This window comes from Semicossyphus pulcher, unplaced genomic scaffold (genome assembly GCF_022749685.1).
Source record: "Semicossyphus pulcher isolate SPU_LCO1_2020_fin unplaced genomic scaffold, fSemPul1.0.p SCAF_12, whole genome shotgun sequence".
NCBI classification, from domain to species: Eukaryota; Metazoa; Chordata; class Actinopteri; order Labriformes; family Labridae; genus Semicossyphus; species Semicossyphus pulcher.
In genome coordinates, this window is record NW_027211626.1 from 14,756,224 (window position 1) to 14,781,257 (window position 25,034).

General features: G+C 40.9%; 1 protein-coding gene across 1 annotated transcript; it reads right to left on the reverse strand.

Annotated features, from left to right (window-relative positions):
* Positions 1-10,847: 10,847 nt before the first annotated feature.
* Positions 10,848-16,588, reverse strand: vip (vasoactive intestinal peptide). Its single transcript, XM_069658875.1, has 6 exons — positions 16,495-16,588; positions 15,514-15,618; positions 14,684-14,788; positions 13,531-13,656; positions 12,497-12,608; positions 10,848-12,389 (listed from the first exon to the last, which is right to left on the reverse strand). Coding segments are annotated over exons 1-6 (459 nt in total). The 5' UTR covers positions 16,497-16,588; the 3' UTR covers positions 10,848-12,380.
* Positions 16,589-25,034: the final 8,446 nt, after the last annotated feature.

Genomic DNA, 25,034 nt, shown 5'->3' on the forward strand with positions numbered 1-25,034 from the left:
TTCCTCTCTCCCAGACAGCAAGCAGTCACTTTGACAAGAAGCATTTACTGTATGTTGTATGACATTTTTTAACATTTGAACTTGAGGCGGCAGATGCAGAGAGCAGGAGCTTCAAGTGCACCCACTTAAATTTGAATTATTTTTGGTTCTTATCAGAGGACGTACGGTAAATGAAGAATGTGGTTTCAGTGTTTTCAGCTGACAGTCTATCAACATTTTGAATCTTGAAATCGGTTTCCGCTGTGTAAGAATATACTGAGATACAAATGCACGGCTGCATTTGTCACACCAATAATGGTGTGATGTGATGAAAGGAGAGATGTTGAGCAGAAAACTGATTTTGTTCATCGTAAATTCAGTTTTTTTAATAATACATATGATAAGATAAGCTTTATTGATCCCCCACAGAGGAAATGTACTCGTTACAGCTGCTTATAAAACAGGCAAATTAAATAAAAGCTCTCAATAAAATGAGAGAAAAAGTACAGGTGGCATAAAAGGATAGAAAAAATATGACATTATAAATAATAACAGTAATAAAACTAGACACACCATCTGCACATTTTCCCTTGTCGATAGATATGCATGGGTTATTTAAATTGTACAGCCATTTTTAAAGATAAAAACACACATGATGTGTTGCACGATTAAAACCAGAAATTAACTAAAAATATTACAGTAGGGGCTGCACGTTGGTGCAGTGGTTAGCGCTGTTGCCTCACAGCTAGAAGGTCACCAGTTCAAACTCCGGTTTGGGCAAGGTGGGCCTTTCTGTGAGTTTGCATGTTCTCCTCATGCATGCATGGGTTCCCTCCGGGGTCTCTGGCTTCCTCCCACAGTCCAAAGACATGCTTGTAAGGTTCATTGGTGACTCTAAAAAAATGCCCATAGGTGGGTGTGAGTGCGAAAGGTTGTCTGTCTCTATGTGTCAGCCCTGCGATTGACCCGGAACAGGATAAGCGGTATAGATAATGGATGGATGGATGGATATTGCAGTAGTATTGCATAGTGTAGCAAAGATGCCACCGGGAGCAATTTGGGGTTCAGTATCTTGCCCAAGGACACTTTGACATGTCAATAGATGTCAACTTGGCTAACATCCTCCTCTCACCCACCTCCTCTATGGAGTCCAGAGGACAGTCTAGGATTGAACCGGCCCTCCTGGCCAGTTTGTTCAGTCTCATCCTGTCCCTCTCTGTGCTCCCCAGATGCCACCACAGTGTCGTAAAATGTCCGTAACAGAGTCCTGCACACCCCAAAGGACCTCAGACGACTGTGGCCCTTCTTGTGTTGTGTAACCAGTCCAGTTTATCGTTGAGGTGAACACCCAGGTATACATGACTACAGGTTTGATGCACTGTGCCAACAAAGAAGCTTTTTTTTCCATCAGTATTTTCTTTATGGGCACATAAAGAACAGAAAACCTGTTGGAATTGTGTATTTGTTGTTGTGCAAAGGGAAGCACTGTAAATGAAGAAAAACTTTAAAACACATAATTTTCACTCAAGTCATGTCTTGTTTTTTTCTCCAGAGGGCAGCATTGTTTCCCCCTCTAAGGCTTCCTATCTCTGGACCAACTGCTTTCAGAGATGATGTCGTCTCTCCTTTTTAAGGCTTTTCTCGCAGCCTTTCCTTTCACATTCTTTTAAAAGCCAATTAAAGGAATCAAATATACTTTTAGTTCTATATTCTGTTGAATTTACACAAGCATTATTTCAGAAAAAGGACAACTATACTGCACCAATCGGATTTTTGAAACTTTTATTATTAATCCCTTTATTATTGTGTAGTTGTGTTTCTGTTTCTGTTCTGCTTGTTGTGTAAATGTTTCAGACCTTTTACTGTAGTTTTCTTTTAAAGAGAAGAAAGACCTTTTGCATTATATAAATATAAATATAAATATACAGTCACCTTACCAGTTGTTTTAAAAATGTCCTCCTGGGATAAAAAAAAACCCCACCAGTGTCCCCCTTTAAAAAAGCGCTTTTTTTCCTGCATCAGTCATCATCATTTAGGAGAGTTACGTAGCTGTGAATAGCATCACTGGCATTAGAAAGTTACCTCTGACATTTGCAGGATGACCCATTTGTCTTGTCTCTCTCTCTCACACACACAGCTGAGTTTGTGTGTGTGTTTTGTTGTGATTACGCATCTAAACATCAGTCAGCTTTCAGTCATGTGTCAGCATGGAAATGATGTCTGTTGAGCCGGACATCCTGTGATGTGAAAAAACCCTGCATGCACAATGCATCACTAATACAGCTCAACATAAAATACTGTATCACCTTATGTTTAGTCTTTAAAATATACGTATGTTAGAGTTAATAATTCATTAATTTGAGGTCTTTCAGTTGCAGAAGCTCGTGAAGCCTCCAACTTCCATTAAAATAAAAAAGGACCTTGTAAATATCTATATTGTTTATCTTTATATTTACCCTCATCGTTTGTCAGGTTCCTATTTAGTTTTTGTGCCCCAAAGGCCTGAAATATCAGTAAAATGTAAAGCTCAGTGCATTTTAGAGCTGAATTTAACACAAAAACATTTAGTTATTGGTTGAGATGAAAAGTTAACCACCTTTCTAACCAGATTTCCATGTTTAAAATTGTATTTATGTCCCAAAATTGGATCAGGTTAAAGTATATAAATGTCACTTTACCAACATATTTCTTCTCTGTTTCTCTTTTGCTCTTGAAAAGTTCTGTGTTTTGCTATTGAAATGTAAAATGTCCCACTTAGTACATCTCATGGTCATTATTTAATAATCAAATATACATGGGACCTTAATGATTAAATATGCTCCATTGTATCGGGTTTTTTCTCATATGTTGGTATCAGACTCTGTTCTTTTCTTTCAACACAACATATGCCAAACTACTACAATGCTTCAATGTGAAAACATTCCTAGAGCAGTTGTAACCTGTTGCCTGAAGTAGAGACCCAAAAGAGCAGGAAGTGTACACATAATTTGTAAGAAAAAGTCACATTGATGACACTACAGAGACCATATATTAAAACCTCAGAGCTCCTGATGTTGTTGTCTGTGGCGGCGGCTGCTGATTAGTCTGTGCGGTGGCCTTTCAGTCCCTCAGAAACTCCTGGTCATTTATCTGGCAGATTTATTGATCGGCTGCTGCACTGAGACACATCCCCAATCAGACCTGCTGCTGAGTGAAAAAGTCATTAGAGCTGGATGCAACATGTGTGTTTTTATGCAGGAGTGGTGCACCGTGGTGACTTAGACAAGCCCCAATTATATATTTTTTTTAAGCAATTTGCTGCATCATTTTGAGTTTAGCTTAAAAAATGCGGAACATACTTTCAGCTATAGTAACTTGTTAGAAATGAAAGGCAAGGATATGTTTTTTATCACATTGATTTGTGTGTAAGTGGCTTCCTAGCAGCAGTGCATTTTTCTTGCACAAATAGCTCATTTCAGCCCAAAGTAAGATGGGGACTCTGTGTATGACAGGGTAAAACAACTGGACCATGTGAGTTGTGTGTGTGTGTGTGTGTGTGTGTGTGTTTTGATGATGTTGATGCACTGTGACTTCCACGTGTCAATCAGCCCGTATGTCACCAAAGCTGAACTGTAAAAGCCCTGAAAGCAATCTGTCACCAGAGAGCCTGGAGGGTAATGAGAGTGAAACAGGAAGTGAATCAAGTCCTCCGACTGACGCGGCAGAGGGAATAAATTAAGCCTGGCTGAAGACGTTGTGTTTTTAATCTAAAGACGGCCTAAAAAATATGAAAAGTATAGAACCGTGTAAAACTGTGCAAGCAGTAAGATGGTTAGAGGGGCTTTACTCAAATATTTGAGCTCATCTGAATCATCGAAACACAAATGTGTTGATGTTAATCTGAAGGGGAACCCTCAATATTGTTAATAATTTCTTTATTCTACAGCAAAAGTGTGCAGAAGGCAAGACTGGATTCTTAGTCCATGAGCCAGACCTCAGAAATTTGAAGTGGCCATGTCTCAAAGTGAGTTTTATAAAGATCTATGTCCCTAGTGTTGCAGTGTGCAGCAATGGTAGCTTTCTATGTGCTATCACTCCTATATTCATCCCACAATTTTTTCATGTTTTTTTTTGCCATGGAGCCAACATAAAAGAGGTTAACATACACAGAATATCATGAAGTCATATATCATTGTAAAGCTTAGATTATATTCTATCTACCCATCACATTTTCATGACACTGAGGACAACAGAATTTGACCTTTGACCTCTAACGCTGTAATAGGGCAAATTCTGCATGCCTCTGCAAATGTCCTTATAACTACCTTCATATTGATCTAATGTGCGTATGAAGAGCACATAAAGAGCTTTAAAATGATAAATTGCATGAATAACAATAACAACAATTCTGATCAGAATAAACTTTACCTTGTGCAATTTGTTTCTGACTGAATGTTCAGAATTTTGCACTTAGTGTATTTTCTTCCTACTTGCATTTAGTGGGTTCATTTTAAGTTGTGAAACATTTCAGTTTTGCATATTTGTATTGTTAAATGACTGTGGTGGAAATAGAAATGTTGACTCTCCCAACTCTGCCTACTCTCCCAACTCTATCTACTCTCCCTACTCTCCCAACTCTCTCTTCTCTCCCAACTCTCCCAACTCTATCTACTCTCCCAACTCTCCCTACTCTCTCTTCTCTCCCAACTCTATCTACTCTCCCAACTCTCCCAACTCTGCCTACTCTCCCTACTCTCTCTACTCTCCCAACTCTGCCTACTCTCCCTACTCTCTCTACTCTCCCAACTCTCCCAACTCTGCCTACTCTCCCAACTCTCTCTACTCTCCCAACTCTGCCTACTCTCTCTACTCTCCCAACTCTATCTACTCTCCCTACTCTCTCTACTCTCTCTACTCTCCCAACTCTGCCTACTCTCCCAACTCTCTCTACTCTCCCAACTCTCTCTACTCTCCCAACTCTTTCTACTCTCCCTACTCTCCCAACTCTCTCTACTCTCCCAACTCTGCCTACTCTCTCTACTCTCCCAACTCTATCTACTCTCCCTACTCTCCCAACTCTCCCAACTCTGCCTACTCTCCCAACTCTCTCTACTCTCCCTACTCTCTCTACTCTCCCAACTCTGCCTACTCTCTCTACTCTCCCAACTCTATCTACTCTCCCTACTCTCTCTACTCTCCCAACTCTCTCCACTCTCCCAACTCTGCCTACTCTCCCAACTCTTTCTACTCTCCCTACTCTCCCAACTCTTTCTACTCTCCCTACTCTCCTTACTCTCTCTACTCTCCCAACTCTGCCTACTCTCCCAACTCTATCTACTCTCCCTACTCTCTTTACTCTCCCAACTCTCTCTACTCTCCCAACTCTCTCTTCTCTCCCAACTCGCCCTATTCTCCCAAAGGCAGGGGACGACAGGGAGTTGGAACGTACCATTATTGACACGGGACAGGTGAGCCTACTGCTCCCTACTCTCCCAACTCTCTCTACTCTCCCTACTCTCCCAGAGGGGGGGGGGGGTCCACCAGGTGTCAAAACGTATCATTCTTGACACGGGACAGGTGAGCCTACTGCTCCCTACTCTCCCTACTCTCCGGTGCTCTATCCATTGAGCTATCTGCTTGCCCTGCCTTAGTGGGTTCATTTGGATTTTTGAAATCATTTCAGTTGTGCATAATTATATTGTCAAAAGACTGTGGTGGTATTGGAAATGTTGGCAGAGGTCGGATTCAAACCCGGGACAGAACGTGGCCTTTGATTCAAGTTTCAGGCACACTATTCATTGAGCTACCTGCTTGTCCTGCCTTAGTGGGCTCATTTGGAGTTTTGAAATCATTTCAGTTGTGCATAATTGTATTGTTAAATGTTGGAAATGTTGGCAGAGGTAGGATTTGAACCCAGACGATGGGTATTCTGTGTATGTTAACCTCTTTTATATTGGCTCTATGTCAAAAATGGCAACAACAAAAAAAAAGCTACCATTGCTGCAATGCTATCATACATTTTCCAACACTAGGGACATAGACCTTTATAAAATTCACAATGAAACATGGTCCCTCCAAATTAGCACAGCCAGCCCCCTGGCTCGCCATGCGTGAGACGTTTACTGCAGGAAGAGATGTTAATATTGCCGTCAGAGATCAATAGGACTCATAACAATTCATTTTCACCGTGTATTTTGGCGCAGCTTTTTTTTACCATGTGCGGCTTGTGGTAAGATGCGTGAGACGCACTCATAACAGATTTTTCTTACTTCTTTTAATGTGACATGAGCAAAATATAAAAAATTGGATGAACATGAAGAAATGTATGAGTCATATCTGTGCATGTAAAGGAGATGGGTGTCTGCAGCATACTTAAGTCTTTCAACAAAGAGAGGAAGAGCTCATCATAAGCACACACACACACACACACACACACACACACACACACACAACAGACACACACACCAACACAGTACCTGGTGTTAAAAGGCTACTGCCCTCTCTCTGACTGTCTATTTTTACTCTGTTTGGTCCATTAAGATCAGCAGTGATGAGAGTTAATGAGTGAGGCCTCTCCACAAAGCAGGCAGTAATCACAAATGTCCTGGAGAGTGGACACACACACACACACACACACACACAAACACAAAACACACATATATATACACACACAAAGCCACAACCAAAATGCTCACACAAAAACATACATAATGAAAACCTACCTCACCCTGCGACAATCAATTGAATGGTCACACAAGATAAGACATAAACACTTTTCTCTTTGTTTTGCTTTCCATCTTTTGGATAATATACCATATAAACCAAAGCAAACCTTTTCATGTCTCATCCTGCTCCTTAGGTCACATGTTCAACTTCTTAGTCATGTGTCTGGTTTTATTTTGTCTTACTCACCTCTCCTCTTGTTTTTTACCCTTCACTTACTACCCTTGTGTGTTCGCTTGTGTTGTCTGCCCCTTCCCAATTGGTTTTACCTGTGCCTAATTTTCCTAACTTTCCATGTGTATTTAGCCCGGCCAATACCCGAGTCAGTTTCTACTAAACTGCAGCAGTCCCTTCTTCCTGACCTGCAGTCGTGTCTGGTTCCTGAACTGCACCAATCCCCCAGGTTTCTGAGCTACAGTGGTCCTACAGCAGTCACATGTGGCTGTGCTTCAGGATTTTCCTGTTTCCCTGGCTCAACAAGTCCACCTTTCAATGTCCCGGCCATTTGCTTCCAGTCCTGCAACACAGCTGTTGGTCTCCTGCTCAGCCCTCCTGGTAACAGCCTCATGTTCAGCATTCCTGGCGAGAGTCTCCTGCTCAGTCTGTCACTGGTCTGATCATTCTGCACCCTGCCTTGACCTGCCTACTACTGACTTCCAGGTGGGGGTCTGTCTGGTTCGCTGGGAATCCTAAGTCGTTGCTGGCCCCCCGAAGTGTTCTCGCCTACACTAAGGGCTTCTGCAATGATCCCAACCTGGATCCAACATCCAGAGCTGCTCTGCATACTTGATCATCCTCCTACCTATCCTCCAGAGGTGCTCCTACAAATTCCTCTAGACCAACTACATACAGTGTATCTCTCCTGCCCAAGGGCCGTCCGCCCAAAGTCCCTATGATATCTGCCTGAGGTCTCCTGCTCCTGCCCTTGTCCAGTCCAGAGGCCACCAAGCCAATTGCCCTGTACTTCCCACCTATGCTATTGTCTGCCCCACCCTGGTCGGTTTCACCTGTGCCTCATTAGCATCACCTTCCGTGTGTTTTTTCTCCCTGTTCAAGTTCTCCTTGTCCCCTGTCTCAAAAGTTCCAAAATATCTGTTTTACTTCAATCAATTTCAAACAATCAATTTCCATCCATTATGTGTTAAAGTGCCACCATGAGGTAGACTGTCAGTGTAAGGTAGTTGTTGGTACAACTTTAAATTTCCATCAGCCTCAGCTACACTGTTTGTTTTGTGCTTATTAGCAAACCATAGCATGCTAACACTCTTAACTATCATGACAAACCTCTTAAAAATGATCTGCTAGGCATATCCAAGTGGATGTTGTCCCTGTGAGCATGTTAGCAAGTGAGCGTTGGCAGTAAGCTCGAAACACCATAGTGGGTAGGCACAGCCAGAGCCACAGAGTTTTTTCAGCACACATGAAATCCAGCTATGATGTGAACTGTGATAATGATGTAAGCGGATTCTGACTCAGTCCTTTAAACCTGTCATCCACAGAGTGAGAGATCCTGCTTTCTAATTTTAAGATCGTTTGGGTCCAGCCCTGCAGGTAACATTGCTTATGACATTTATGAGTCAATTTCCGCTGCCATTTTGACACATGCAAACAAAGTGAGTCACAAAGGAGAGGGTGAGCCAATCCCTTCTAAGTTAACACCATACTTTAGTCATTGCGGGGAAACCCTGCTATCTGATTAATTATACGGAAAAAGAGCATAACTCTGACTGCAGCTAACTTTCTTCAGGAATTACTCGCTCGCCTTCTCAGCCAGAGTCAAAAGCTTGCCTTCTCTGCCTTCTCCTATGTCTCCCTGGATGCCTTGTGTAGTCTGGCTCCCTGTAGCCCTAGGTCTCTTAGCAGACGCACCACTGAGTCTCTGACAAAGTGTCTTGTTCCCACCTCCACTGGGTAGAACCTCAACCAGCAGTGCTTATTTTCCATCTGAGGTCCAAAGGACCATGACGGGCCGCAGTGGTGCTGCAGATTTCCCTGGGGAAATGGAGCTGCCTGCTCAGGTCCACCTCCATCTTCACACTAAACCTGGTGTCAGGAGCTTGGGTGCTGGTTTCCTATTGGTATTGACCACAGGCCAACTCTGCCTGAGAAGGTGGATCTGCTGCTTGCTACCTCCTGAGTTCTCATTGGTGGACTCTTGCCTTCTTCTCTTCACCACCTCTGCCAGCTTTCTGAGCACTTGGTCGTGTCGCCATCTGAACCGACCGTCAGTGCAGTTTTGCAACTTAACAGATTGGAGGTCCCAGGTTTCTTCTGTCCTTAACCATTGGTGAAGGTTGCGAGGACAGGGTAGGGCGTCATAGGTTGCCATTATGATAAAACTGAGTTGAGCCTGTGGCGGTTTACAAATGTCTGCCCAGTTAAACGCTCGCGACACACTCCCATGTTGTCCAGTGCCCCTTCCGCCACAGCCTGCACCCTGTACTCTTTGCTTCCACTGGTGTGGACATAGTTGTTTTCTATTAGGTAAGTGGCAATCCTCCTTTCCAACACCAGAGAAATCTTCTCCTGGACATTCAGTGGGGCTATACTTCTGAACTTTGCCACACAAATGATTTCATTAGTTTGTGATGTGAGTCATGAGGTATGTCAAGTCTAAAAAATCTGTGTTGTGGTCAATAGACATCTAAAAATTGTGACCTAAAATTGCATTACGAGGGATCAATCATAAGTTAATATCATCATGAGATGACACTCATAATGCTCTTTGGCCTTGCGGCACATACAACAAAGCTATTAAAGAGGGAACATATGACTTTCTTTTCTAATGCCATAAAATATGTGAACAACAGAGCGGAAATGAACAGTCCATTTGCACTTCGACTTCTTTAATCACGTCTCTGGTAAACATTTCCTCCCGCAGTGGGAGCCATTACAGAGTTGTGGAAACTCACAGCTAGATGACGAGGTCTGCTAATGGTGAGAAGACAACATGACTGAAAGCATGGCTGCTTTCTAACCTTTAGATATCACACAACTGTCCATTAGCAGCATCCAGTGTGACCTACTTACACTGAAACTGTGAAGGCCGGCTATGTAGGAATCAAAGGTGTGATGTTACATCGATTTTAAAGGTGATACTGTAATTATATCCGTACAATGTGTACATGTCTCTATCACCATTGTTAAAGACTGAAGGACTATAGAGAAAGCTTTCTAAAATAATGCATTTGTTGGGGACTATTTTCACTCGTGGTTCATAACATATTTGGTGCGCTTGCAAGTAGTGTGTAGTACAGATGGTGTTTTCCTTTCACCAGATTTGTTGATAAGAAAAATATAGAAAACTCTAGACTTTTACATAAATTTTTTTTACAAAACTCAAATTCAGTTTACATCTAAGATTAGTAATAATGTTCTTATGTCTTAATTATTCCTATTTTTTTTACCTCTCAGAACTTAAACACAAATACAACATACAAAAAATAAGCTGTACATACTCTGTTGGTATGAGAAGCAGGGAGGGTTCATAGGAACTGAGTTTAAACCAGGCAAATATACAACTGCTGTCTGCTGTGTCGCTGTCCATGGTGCTGAAGTCCCAGAGTCACATACTGATTTTGTGCTGTTCTCCTGCTGCACATTTCTTCTTCCCTGTTCCCATACTGTTTAATTTCTTCATATAGATGCGTTTTTTACAGCTGACATAGTATCTAAAGCTGCAACAAAGGAGGAAAAAGATGTGTACCAGATAATGGTGAAACTTTGCATTCAAAACTTTTTTCTCGTTCTTTTTATAGTTTCCATACTTATGACATTCAAAGGGAAGAGAGACACACTCAGTGCGTACCCAGTGTTTTAACTGATACCCATTGGGAAGAAGTCAAGGTCACTTGCTTCCTCATTATATTTGTCAACATGTCATATTCCTCTATAAGATCACATCCAAGGCTTTTCTGTCAATTAAAAAAAAAGATATGTATATAATGTGTAATGTATAAAATGCGGTCGATGGGTTTGATCAGTATTGGAACTTCTTCTTTAAAGAGCCACTGAACATTCCCTCCATGAATATAAGCCATCAAAATGTTTACTCTTATTATCTTTGAAAAACGAATTAATAACTAATCACATTGTCAAACAATCAGCCAGACAAAAGACTCAGCTTTGAAAAATAAAACAATATCTTTTATTTGGTGACTGGTGTACATCACTATATGCACTAAAGGCAGGTCTATGCTCAGTTATAACATCTTTGCTCTACAGATTGAATAGTATAAAGTGATTATATGCATTTGCGTCCATTCAAAATGTGTTCCCCTTCCACCTTCTTGTTTTTCTCATCAACTGATGACGATTGAATTCTCCTGAACAAGTCAATAAAAACTTAGATCATGACTGAGCCATTGATTTTTTTTACGACTCTTGAGATGTTGTTGAAACTCGTCCCAGTGTTCTGTCCCGTGTGTGATGGAACAAGTTATCGTCCAAATGGAGTAAAAGAAATGATCAAATGTTTATTATACTCATATGGATCTATGGTTCTGTTTAAGGTTAATGGGCAGGGTATCATATGGAAGCCAATGGTGCTGGAGTTCTCTATTGAACGTTGATGGAAGTATTGGTTAGCATTGGTTCAATCAATCACATTCCTGTCAGGCAGATGTTCAACTTAAGAAACATTTCTCCAATTACCTTTAATGCCAAAAGGGTAGTAGATAAATAGGAGTGAATACACAATATATTCAGTTAATTTATGTTCCAAAGGTCTGAAGTTAACAGGATACATTTGACCCAAATTCAATGGAGAGTTGTTTCATTCGACACTTTTTACTTTTCCATTGTAAGTCAGTAATCTTGTAATAAAACATGACAATTATACCAATTAAATGTTTTTAAAACTGTGATTTCATTGAAAGTCAATGGTACAAGTATTGCATTAAAAATCAATTATATCAATGCTTCATCGACAGGTATGGAGCTACTGGTTTGTTAAAGTGAGTCAGACTAGAATCACACAGAGGCTCGGGTTAATGGAACAAACGCTGGTCTCTTAAAGCAAAAGTGACAACAGACCCAATGAGAGTTAATGCTGTTCCATTGACATTTAATTGGCCAAATGTTTAACATAAAAATTGATGTAACAAAGTTCAAAAAATATTAAATTGAACATTTTCTCTTGGATTGAAATGTGGCAAAATGTTCCATTGAATTCCATTCAATACAAACATTTATAGCATTGGTCACATAAAGCTAAAGGTACAATGTGTTCACTAAAAATCAATGCTGTTCTATTAACATTCAATGGATCACACGTTTTTGCTTAGGGACAAATCTCTGTGACTTTACATGACAGTTGTTTCTGAATTAGTTATTAGGAGGGAAATGGTTCAATTGAAAGCCAAAGGAACAACAACAGAGTTCTTAGAAAGAGAACATGTATGTTTAGTGTTGCCTGTTGTTGTATTCTAACGCTTATTTACCAAAGTCCACATTGACACGCATTATGCTCGGTGTGACCCGAAGAGCCTTTGGATCAGAATTCTACTAGTACTGTATATATATAGTGTATATATACAGTGTAAACATGTATTGAGTGTATGAATAGATAACCACACTGGAGAACACATCATCAGGTTGATTTGACTTTCAAATGTCCTTTGGATTAATACTGCGTTGTTTTTGGAATGGGCGGTTTCATGAGGGTGACTTGAGGTATTCACTCGAGCGCGGGCCCCTCCTCAAAGTGGCTGCAAAGAACAGGAGAGGGGACAAAATGGACAGATGAGGATTTGTTGCAAAAGTCATGTTGTATTACAGTGCAAATATTTGTGTGCGTTCGTGTGTTTGTTCGTACCAGTTGAAAGTTGTTTAGGAGGTGATCTACGTTGATGTCGCTGTAGCTGTCCTGGAAGGCGTTTGGTTCGTCCATGGAGTCCTCCGGGTCGCTGGCTCCGGGATCTTCTAGGCTGTGAGTGTTTGGATAACATTTCATTACGTTTCATGCAAATATTCAAAATATTCTACAGCACAATTAGAGGAGACAGGATGGCTAATTAATGAAACACCTGATATAAATATGAGAGTTGCCTTCATTCCTGCATTGTACATGTACATTTAAAGTTTTGAACTTCTCTTGTACCCTTTAATTGTTGTTTAATTCTGTTTTGAAATTGATACTTTGGTATATCTTTGATAAAGTTTGTCTTTATAAATATAAATTGTTTTGTAGGAGCAGAAAACACCTGCACTTGCTCGGTTCCCAAACCTTAAAATAGTTTAAAATGCGTCAGCTTTGCACATCAGTCAGCTGTTTGAGAGCTACAATTCCATGCTTAGACAAAGCTGTTCACAAAGTCATGAGGATTTTTGTTCATGTTATCATGTAGACTACTGATTATTTCTTGTTTAGCTTGGTTTCCTTACACCGAGCTCATGTGACTCTCAGCAAGCAGCAGTAACCTAAATTGAGCGGTGAAGTCAGCGTGAATGTTATGGCTACAGCTTCTTTCAATTGCTGCTTCTATCCTGGTTTGAAAGAGATTGAACAGAATTGAATGAAACATCTTTTGAATTAGTGCCAAGATGGAAGAAAGTGCGGCTTTAAAATGTCTTTATGATGTCACTCTGCATCCCAGTTAAGCTGTGATTTGTATGTTTTTACAGTGTAACATCTCAACAGTGTAACAAACACTGAGCTCAAGAGATTAAGGTTAGACGACAATAAGAAGGCTTGTCATAATACATGAACTAGTTTCTGGCAATTTCACATTTATCTTGCGGAAGTACATCAAATGAATCATTATGTTATTCATCTATAACTGTCAGCTACAGGAAGAGAATGAAAAAGAGATGAGAGGACAAGTGAAGGAAGGGCCGACCAGCACGTACCTTCTCTTTCCCGTTAAGACTGAGTTGAGGTACTTCTTGACGGCCATCTGTTTGCGGAAGCGGCTGTAGTTGTCTGTAAAGATGGCGTCTGAGTGGCGCTTCACTGGCTCATCCATCAGCTCGTCACTGGACGCGAGAGAAAAAAGAAAAAGAAGAGGATGAAGGTTTCAGCACAGTTCAGTTCAGAGGGCAGCAGGTTTGAATGCGACGTCAGAGCAGCTCAGGATTCATGACTCATGTCTTTCTTCTCTTTGTGTGCCACTGAATCCCTGCCGGCTGTTTAACAAACATTAACTGAGCCGGTTATGGCATTAATTAACCTTTAAAATGTTTAGTCAATTAAAAAAAATGCATGATCAAGCAGGTCCGGTCTTTTCCTTTTCATTACAAATGTCATAAGGTCCTTTGGTGTTAAACTGCAAACATTACTCTATGTGAAACAGTGAACATGATGTTTGAAAGTTTAACAATTGTGCTTTTGACAAGAAATTATATAAAAAGTAGCTATTTTATTAAAACCTTTGATGTAATTACATTTTATTTTAATTGATTCTATGATTAAAGGAGTGTACAGGAATATTCTGCATGAACTCTGCTGTCAGAAGAGTCCTGATATTCTCTGCTAAGAAACATTCCTATTGACAGTTTGTTGCAGACATACTTTGAGGTGACCTTCCCCTCTGTTTAAATCTTACAAGCTGGACCTTTAGACTTCTAAATCCATTTACACTTTATCCTCACCTTGTTTTTTCGGCTAAGCTGTCCACTTCAAAAAAAGGCTTGGCATTTAATGTGTCTTTGGTGCTCTAGGGGACAAGGTAGATACATATTGCCCTTATATTTTCTTTTTGGATTATTCTGCATCTTGTCCACACGTTCAAATCAATACTATTCTCTGAGGGTTTAGTTTCTGTTATTTTCTCTGGATTTGGGTTCACCCTTTTTAAAGGGGGACGTTTATGTTGGCTTCATAAATCCTGTCTTTGTCAGGTTTTCCTCTTTTTATGAAGAAATAGTGCTTACAGTTGATGGAGCCTTCAGACTTGTCATAGGCTGTAGTCTTGACAGAAAGCGAAAATGTATTTAAAATAATCTTTAGAATCTTATTTTTTAAAAATTAACAATTTCACTGTGTGATTGGGTGGCCACCTACCTGACCCGTTTCCCGATCAGAGACTCCAGGTACCTCCGCGCTGAGAGCTGTCCGAGCAGTTTGCTGTATCCGCTGGTGAACAGACCGTCTGCGTGTCTCGACGGTCTGCACAGCATCACAGGACATTTACGTTAAAATCTGCTTATAGTTCATGCATTACAACACCAAATAAGGCAATAAAACAAACAAAAAAAACAATATCAAGTAGTTGTTAAATACACCGTGAGTAATTATCACGCTGTATTGGCTATAATGATACTATTACTGGTCTACAGGGAGAAGTAGAATAGTTTTCATTTTGTTGTATTGATGGAACAGAGAAAAGGCGATTGTTCATTCAGCACATTTGCCATCAAAAACATTTCTGATTAACTCCCTAAAAACACGAACATGCGTAAAACCTGTAAGAGCTAGTTATAATACCAAACGGTATTATGGAAAGCAAGTAGCCTTTAACAGCAAATGTAAGCACTCTGAGAAGTCTTTCATAGAGACGACATAGAAGTAGAATTACAGAACAGCAAACTAAGACCACAAGTTATTAGTACAGGTCTATTAGAAATTATAGAAATATTCAGTGAATTTTCGGGGATGTTCAAACTTTGGCATCATTTATAGCAGAACCATTGACATCGTTTCACATTAGTTCTAACAGTTTTGATGACAACATGCGTGAAAAGACAAATAGACCAATTTTCGTTTGGTGTTGCGATGAATGAACTTGAACAGGAGTCCGGACACAAACCGGATTAATGATCCAAAAGTTCTAAACATGCAGCGGTGGGTATTTTTGTTTTTTTGGTGGAATAAGGAGCAAAGATTTTTCTTACCTCATGGATGTGTATGGCAGACTCAGAGTCCGGGAGTAAAACACACTGCACAGGGCTATTAGGAAAAGCAGCTGGGGGCCGGTTCGTTGTAACATCGCTTTACACCTGAGGATGGAAACGGTTGTGAAATGGATTATTCTCCACCGGAACACAATCAGCATTCAAGATAATTTCCCACTTGTATGTCGACGGTATACTCATCACCAAGTAAGTTTCTTTCAATATCTTAAATTATGCTCAGAAGTCACGTCGATTGTTCGAGGAAACTGTTATTGTAGAAGGCAGAAGAGACTGTAGAAGCGGAGTTTAGCCATAGAGAGTCATTTAGATTTCGATCTTAATTAAAGCACAAGTGAATTGTGAATTTTGTCCGAGGAGAACAACAGCAAGAAGCGGCATCTGATGCGTAATTACGCACGGCTGACAATGTCAAAACCTCTCATTCGGCTACGGGGACGCTGCGATTCTGTTCCAAATTAACAGTGTTGACTTTCTACTCACTGAACCGTCCTTTTTCTCATAGAGTTCAACGCCATACTCCAAAAACAGTCATCGGAGTAATTCTGTGGAAATGTAAAAACTTTCATTTTCCAAAAAAAATAAAATAAAGAAGAGAAGAGAAGAGAAGAGAAGAGAAAAGCCAGGATATTGATCTCTGGGCTTTGGGGGAATTTTGACAGGAAAAGAAAGAATACTCGGTGGAATCCAATGCGTAAATGCGCACAATGCGGGCACAAACGCGCACTAAACATTGTATGGTGACGCTGCGATTCTGCGGCCAGTGTAGAATATAAATCAGATGAAGAAATGACAAGGATCTATTTTAATTGATGTAAATTTCGACATTTCTGCTCAGAGTTATCCAAAACGAGGTTGGAGCGCGCAAAAAGAAATAAACGCAAAAAGACCAACAAGGAGAACACACAGAACGCACCATCTAAAATGGAAAAAAAGTGATTTCAGGGTAAATGAAAATCTTACATGTGCTCGAGATAAAGTTGTCTGTTTTCGCTCTTTCCGCTGCGCTGTCCAAAGTCCTGATCTCGAGCTGTTGCTGTATCTCCACTGTGATGCTTCTGACTCTCGCTGTCTTTCTGTCCTTCCTGCCTTCAGGTCTCCTCCCGTTTTATACACCTGGATGTTTCTCATGGAGCACGAGGGGACATCAGATTCGATCAGGGGCCTGAGACGTCAGTAGGTCTCTGCTTCCGTCATTGGTCTTGCTCACAGTCTGAGCCAAACAGGCCTATGGAGTAATTAAGGTGGAGTTTCTTGTTCTTCTTCTTCTAACTAATCAGGAATAACTAACTTACATGCCAAGGATGAGGCCGTTGACTCATCTGATCATTTTCCCTGGACTCTGCATGAAATCAGAGTAGAAAATAGTTGGGATGACAAGTTAAACTCACGTGTTTTACACGTGTTTTTAAAGATGGTACGAGGCATTCTTTTACACAGTACCAAAGTAATGTCAGAATTATTGATGTATCCTTTACTGTACTAAAAAATACCAATTTCTCATCACATGTTTTAGAGAACCTTGGAATCATTCTTCCACAAGTTGCATTTATTGACCTTTGAAAAGCTTTTGTTTCGAATCCCTCAGATGATCCTTCAGGCAGGATCTCTGAACTCTTTTTCTCCAGTTTTTTTTTTAGTTCCTGGGATGTAAAATCTTAAACGCAAAGAGAGCTGCTCTCAACTCAGAAGATATTTCACAGTGCCCAACAAACAACAACTTTTGGATAATCATTTAAGGTTCTTGAGATGTTTATTCAAAGTGCAATTTGTTCCGAGGGTCCTCCACTTCAGTTCACTGCAGTGCCTCAAACAAAGTCAGCAGTATAAAATAACAGTTAAAATGTAACACTGACCACTGTCCTTTACCTGTAATCAATTCAAATCTAATCAGCTTTTCATCTCTCAAGTTGTCCGTGAAACATCCGCACCTATTGAGTGTGAAATGTGCAATATAGACTTACACTGGATTCCAGTTTATGTCCCATTTGAAACCCCAAATATCAGCCAATCGACATTTATATCTTGAGTATCTGTTGATGAAAAAGTCCAGTCTGTAATATACACTCAACAAAAATATAAACGCAACACTTTTGTTTTTGCTCCCATTTTTCATGAGCTGAACTCAAAGATCTAAGACTTTTTCTATGTACACAAAAGGCCTATTTCTCTCAAATATTGATCACAAATTTGTCTACATCTGTGTTAGTGAGCACTTCTCCTTTGCCGAGATAATCCATCCACCTCACAGGTGTGGCATATCAAGATGCTGATTAGACAGCATGATTATTGTACAGGTGTGCCTTAGGCTGGCCACAATAAAAGACCACTCTAAAATGAGCAGTTTTATCACACAGCACAATGCCACAGATGTCGCAAGTTTTGAGGGAGCGTGCAATCGGCATGCTGACTGCAGGAATGTCCACCAGAGCTGTTGCCCGTGAACTGAATGTGACCATAAGTCGTCTCTAAAGGTCTTTCAGAGAATTTGGCAGTACATCCAACTGGCCTCACAATCGCAGACCACTTGTAACCACACCAGCCCAGAACCTCCACATCCAGCATCTTCACCTCCAAGATTTGCAGATGATACCACCGTGGTGGGGCTCATCTCTGGAGGAGATGAGTCTCTCTATAGGGACCAGGTGGAGCGTTTGATGGCATGGTGCAGGGACAACAACTTGCTCCTGAACACATCAAAAACCAAGGAGAAAGAAGAAAACGGACATCCATCCAGGTTACGGTATGAGCAGGCGTATGTTATGGACAACGAACACAGGTGCATTTTATTGATGGCATTTTGAATGCACAGAGATACTGTGACGAGATCCTGAGGCCCATTGTCATCACCTCATGTTGCAGCATGATAATGCCAATTTTTCCTCAGAGAACAAAGGTTACCAAAGGTTCAATTTAAGCGTGTGGACCCAGCTTTAAATGTTCCTTACGCCTGTTTGAAAACATCTTTCACAGAGGGAATGACATGTGTTCACAAGCATTATTTTGAGCTTAAAACGCATCCTTTTTTTAGCTTGTGCATTGTCCTCTCATGACACTAATACTTAATTCCACAACAATGTTATCCAAACCCACGGCAGCCATTTTTATCCATTTGTTTATTAGTAAGCCCTGTGCACCATGCGCGGTGCTGAAGAATAAAAACACAAGGATCCTGCAGATTACCACTCTTTAGACCCATTCAATAACATTTTAGGGGGTGTTTAGAAGATACTGACACTTTTATGTTTCTATTTGTGGTTGTGCTTGGCTTTTTCAAAACCAGCGTCACACAGGACTGGAGTGTTTCTGAATCCACCCACAGTGTCCCTGATGAGTCTGATTTGCTGCTCTGGAATGGCACAGTGAATTAGTCGTGACGTTGGCAGGCGTCTCATCCATTCACCCATCCTTCGTCCGTCCATCCATCCATCAATCCATCCATCTAAATGAGTGTGGACCATTTAGCTCAGATCACTAGAGAGACAAAGATGACGTGACCTACAGAGAGGAGAAAGGAGAGACTGCTGAGCTTCTGTGGGTGAGAAGGAAAAACAGGCAGGAAGGAGGTGATAGTGGGGGTTAATTAAACAGATACAAAAGACATCAATTTGTGCAATGGTTGAATGACTTGATATGAAATCTATGGAACACCTGTAGGACAAAAAGGACGAACTAATAAGATTTCCCGAGTCATAGGTCAAAGATCACGGTCACTATGAAGTCAAGAAAAATGTTTTTGGGTATGACTCAAGAATGAATGTGCCAATTATGATAAACATTTTGCACCGATTAAATATATCTATTTATAACATAGACTGTATAAAAAGATGGACAACATGACAGCTCCCTAAAAGTGAAGCCAAAACCTCTCTAGCGCCCTCTGCTGACTGGCTGCAGTATAGGTCATAAAGCCCGTCTCCTCCATGTTATCAGATGGGACATGAGTCAAACTATAAAATCAGAACACACATTATTTTTGATTAGTTATTTGATGCTGTCAAAAGGATGACTGACAGCTCTGTTGACAAATATGGCTCCTGCAGCCAATCTGTTCTGAATTAGCAGAGTAGAGGAGGAACGGAGAGAGAGTCCGCAATGCGGCGGCCCAGGGTTCAACTACCACCCTCGGCCCTTTGCCGCGTGTAGTTCCCACTCTCTCTTCCCCCATTTCCGGCACTATCCACTGTCCTCTCTCTGAAATAAAGGCATTAAAAGCCCAAACAATTATTTTTTTTTTAAAAAGAAAAGAAAAATACGCCGGCGTGTGGGATCCTTGATGGGTTTTTTGGTAAGTTAAGTGTGTGTTTTGGTTAGCAGAAGTGGCCTCCACCCGCCGATCTCTACTGTGCAACTCTGGCTCCAAATGACGTCACCATCGTAAGATGGCAGCGCCTGTCACAGGGATATTTTGGCATCAATTTTGTACAATGAGAGCAGATGGAGAAACGTCGTACATCTATTTTTACAGTTAGGGATGAATTGGGCGGTTTCAGAGCTTAAGTTCTCGTACTCGTAAAACTACGACGAGTACCACACCTGAATACCACTTTACAGCTAGTTAGTTAAGCAGGTAGGCAGACAAGCAAAGTTGAGTGTTAAAATGTCAGCAACAGTTGCAGTTGCATCATTATGTCTATTTACTTTGTTACAGTCAGAAAGTGAGAAACATCTGATGATAATGAAACATGCTTTTAAAGTGATTATGAGAACTGTATATTATAAAGTACTCATATCTATACTCGGTATCGGCAAGTACCAAATGTAAGTGGTATCGGTGCATCCCATACAGTCATTGGTTTTTAAGTTTAAATGGACATTTTTTACCAAAAGGTCAAAGGTCAAAGGTCATTTCACTGTGTCCTGGAAAACCACTTTGACCATTAATCACCCCTTCTGTTCATGAGTTATGGCACTGAATAACAATAGGTTTCATATTTAGTCAGATACTGATTTGGTATCTCTTGTATTGGGTGCCCACCTAGTGAGTACTGATTGTGTGCTGCTGGGTTAAAGATACACCTGTCTGTAGTCTGTAGATTCTTTACAGCAAAATCCATGTTTGAATATAGTGGGACAATACGATTTAACATTTTGTGCTCACCACAGGCCATCAACTTGAAAGGGTTAACAAGACTTTTTTTTACTGCTATACAAATAATATTAGAAAAGCTCAAAAGTAAAGTTAGACATGATGAGACATATATTAAAAAGTATTTCAAAGAGTATTTTCTAGAAGAAAAAAAACAACACAACATCGTAACAACATCATCTCTGGCCTATCTGGGTCTCTGATATCTCCTCCCAGTCAGCAGATGACCCCCTCTTTCTCCTCCTCTCCCTGCCTCCTCTTAACCATGATGGCACCATCTGAACCTTAATGTGATCAGTCCAGAGAGAAAGTAGATTAGGCAGAAGTCCATGGGAGAAGGAGCTGGTCTAATTGACAGCAGTGATTGGAGACAGATCCCTGCAGGAAGAGGAAGCTGATGGAGGAAACATCAGCGTTATTATGTTGATGGAATGTACGGAAGAAAACGTTCCTATAGACGAGCAACAGGCCGACTAACCTCTGCACGCAGGATGACACAGAGGACCGAAAACACGAATGTGATGGCTTCTTTTTGTCATTTGACTTCAGTGATATCTCTACTGTCTCCCTGCGCTACCACTCCTACTGCAACTGCTAGTTTGTGGAAATTTGATTAAAGATAAATGTATGTAGCATAGGCCTCATATTCAGTTAAACAGTGAAACTCTGAACTGTTTTCTGACCCAGTAACTTTACAAGACTTGGCACCCAAAACTAGGTAATTTCACAGGCCTTAAGGGAAACTCCACATATTCTACATATCAAAGTCTGCTTACAGGTCTTTGGGATTGCACGTGGAAAAAAGTTGTATGTCGTGGTATAAAGCCTTGGGCCTCCAGAGGGAGCTGTGTAAGGTCTGATAAACTGCCTCAGGTGATGTCATGAGTCAGTGACAGTTAGCTTTGAAGACTAAATTTTAGAAAAATCTGAAGAGAGGTAACCATTTCTGTTTGAGGCTTGAGAATAAGGTGTGTTAGCTGCTACTATAGCAAAACATCCTATTCTCAAATAAAGATCTGTCTTTGTTTTGCATTGTGGGTAATGTAGGCAAAATGTTTTGACAAGGTAAACAACCACATGAAATAAAAAAACATCCTTAGTCCCACAACCTCATCAGAGTACAGCACTATATCTATGGAGTACTCAAAAACTCAAACACCAATGCACCAAGTCTGCCACAAATTCTGCATTAAATAATAAATATTACATAACAAGAACCCCTAATAATACGTTTTATTACTAGAGCCAATAATCTTTAACTGGCACTTCTTACAGGTTTTTTTACTTGATTGTAGTTTTACACAAAGCTCTGCTCTGCCTCTACTATAACTGATCCAATTTAAACTATATCTACTTTTATAAGTACGAGTGGTGCAAGAAATACCTTTACCTACAGCAGAGTAAAAACACCATGGTTTAAAATACTCCATTATAATGACCTCCTTAAAGTTATAATCTCTAAGATCTAAGTTTCGTTCTCTTGGGCAACACCTATGGCGATAAACGCTAATTGCGGGAACACACTTCCCAGATATCCAGAGAGTGTCGCATGTGTGACGCCAACGTTTGGCTCTGGCTGAAACGGTTGATTTTCCTCGCTGACAGTCGCTTTCCTTTAGACTGCCTTCATCTGAATCAATTTTCACTCATTTTAGAAGTTGTATCTGTAGTCACAGATATTTTCTTTGTTTGTTCAGCCATAGTAGATTACTGTTTACTCGCAACACTTGCAGAGACCGGAAAAGCAGCCGCTTACCTCGCCTACCCTCTCTGGCAGACCAACCACTGCTGGGTGATGGAAAACGCGTCACTAACTGGGCGCCGCTTGTGGTTTTTTCCGCAAAAGTCGAACCAGACACCCGGTCCTTAATACTGCAAATGCAAAGGCTTTCATCAGTGGGCCATAGGCTCAATCACCATTGTGGTACCTCATTCGGCATTTGGGTAGTGTTTTAACAGACATTTATTTAAATGAAAATCTTCTAGATTATAACTTTAATTTAAAACATGAAAAAAGTACATAAAATATTGTCTGCATGATGTTAAAAAAACATTAAGAGAACTTATGCAAATGTTTTTTTCTGTGTGTCATATCACTGCTTTTATTGTAGTTGTCAATGTGTACACTACCATACCATAAAGCATACCTTATGTTTTTATGCAAGAAGAGTCAGGCAAGTGTTGCAGAGAAAAAAAGTATAATATTTCACAAAGAATGGAAACATTAAAGTAAAATTACCCCAAAGTAAGTACTGCACTTTAGTACATTTACTGAGTTATATTCCAGCGCTGCAGGTACCACCACAACCCTGACTACACAAACCATTACTACTATTGTATCCACTCCCATCACTGCTTTATCTCGTATGTCCAAATGGTGGACGTCTCCGTAAAGAGACTCTTTGCATCACGACTCTCCCAGCAGCCGGTGTGATGAGGGGAATCCCCCGGCTCGCTGAGTGCCTCCTCTGCACCACATTATCCAATTAGTGAAAGGCAGAGTGACGACTCTGATGGCAGATTACTCCTGGCAGCCTGACGGGACTCACTGGGGTCTCTCTGTCTCTTTCTCTCCTATATGTACAGTATGTCTGCAAGTGTGTGAATGCATGCGAGTTTGTGTTTGTGGCAGGTGGAGATAAGACACAGCTTTACTACAACAGTGACTGAAGTAGCCCACAATAGTGGGTACTCCTTGATCTGACATTTTCAACTTCTATCAGCTCCCACAGTCTTCAAGACGCCTTGTTAGCCAACATGACATTCATTATCCCTACAAATCATCGGCCTTCGAGTAATTATGTTAAAAGGAAACCTTTTGTTTTCTCTAAATACAGCTTTATCATCTCATTATTTGAGAAAACACGCTTGTTATCCTGAGACAAAATAAGAATAATTAAAGGGCCAGTTCGCCGATTTTCAACCTCAGTCCTATCATGCTATTATGGGGAGCTAATGCCATTATGTAAGGGAAAACATGCAACTTGGCTCTGTGCCTTTGGAGGACGCTATCTGCTTCTCCAATGGGCCCTGGAAAACCTCCGCAAGACTACGTAAAGCATGTCATCTTGCGGAGGCCAGGGAGCTTGCTAAACTACACTTCCTCAATCTAGGACGCCCGCCTCCGATGTCATGTCTCGTTCAAAATCGTCAGGTTTGAAATGTAGACTGCAGACCTGAAGATTTTTTAGGTGATCCACCGGTATGTTCTCATTGAATTCCGGATTCTGTACCGCTCTGAGCCATTGCCTGCAGCAAAAACAGTCGTATTTCACTCCAGTGTCTCTCACTGGGCCGTTCCTTTCAGAGGAAGGGGCGCAATGCATGCTGGGTGTTGTAGGAATGTAGAATGGGCGAAACCACAAACTGTTTGTACAACTTTCTCCACAGCTATGGCGACAATTTCAAATATTATTATTTCTATCGATTACAGAGAACAGCTTTGACTGACAGTGGCTTTTTCCAGGGGCGAATTGCTCCTTTAATTAGTGATTTTTAATAAAATTCAAGCTTGGCTGCTCTGGGCTTCCATAAAAACCAGCGATAAGAGAGTGAAAATAGGCGTCACTGTCTGTTACAGTGTGAGTAACTGCTCCACCAACCAGTAGGAGGAAGTGACCATCATACTAACAGTGTTTGTGCGGAGATGACAGTATCATGACATCCCTGCACAGACAAATGACAGGCCTTCACACTCATCGGAGATGTCGTCACAGGTGCCAGTGTCAAACAGGTTTCCAGCTCCCCTGTGGGAAGGCTCCTCGCCTCCTAGCTCAGCGTTGGCCCAGTTGGGTTTGGTGATGGATTGCCGTCCACAAGCAGAGGAGATTAGCCTGAAAAATTACGCCTAAACTCCCCTGACGGACGGCTGAACCTGGTTTACTGCAGCAGGAGACATTAAGGGCTGAATGCGGAGTCAGTGGGGCAACACAGACGGAGGAAATTTGGTAAATGAACATTAATGAAAATGACTCAAATCTTGGAAATGTTTATGACTCAAATCGCACATACAGAGCTTCCTCCCAGATGTTCAGGATAATAGCATTTACTGGACATACTTACCAGTTTTACTGTAGTTACCAAGCAAGTTTGGGCAAGTAACAATTGTACCCATGTTAAAGAATACAAAGAGTCTGATTACTTAGCTTTTTGTTAGCTTTGAAAACCACTAAAACATTTTTGTCAAAGTCATAAGAATAATTTATCATTTCTAAAAGCTGCTTATTTAATTTCTTTTCAAGCAAGAGATCAGAGGATTCATATCAAGCTAATGTCAACTGAAGAACAAGTAAGGCTGTTGTTAGCCTAGCGTGGCATACAGAGCAGAGGAAAACAGCTAGCCTGGCTGTGTTGAAAGTTTTTTTAAGCTAGGGGGCTAACATGTATCTCATGCTGCATTTACGGGTAACAATAG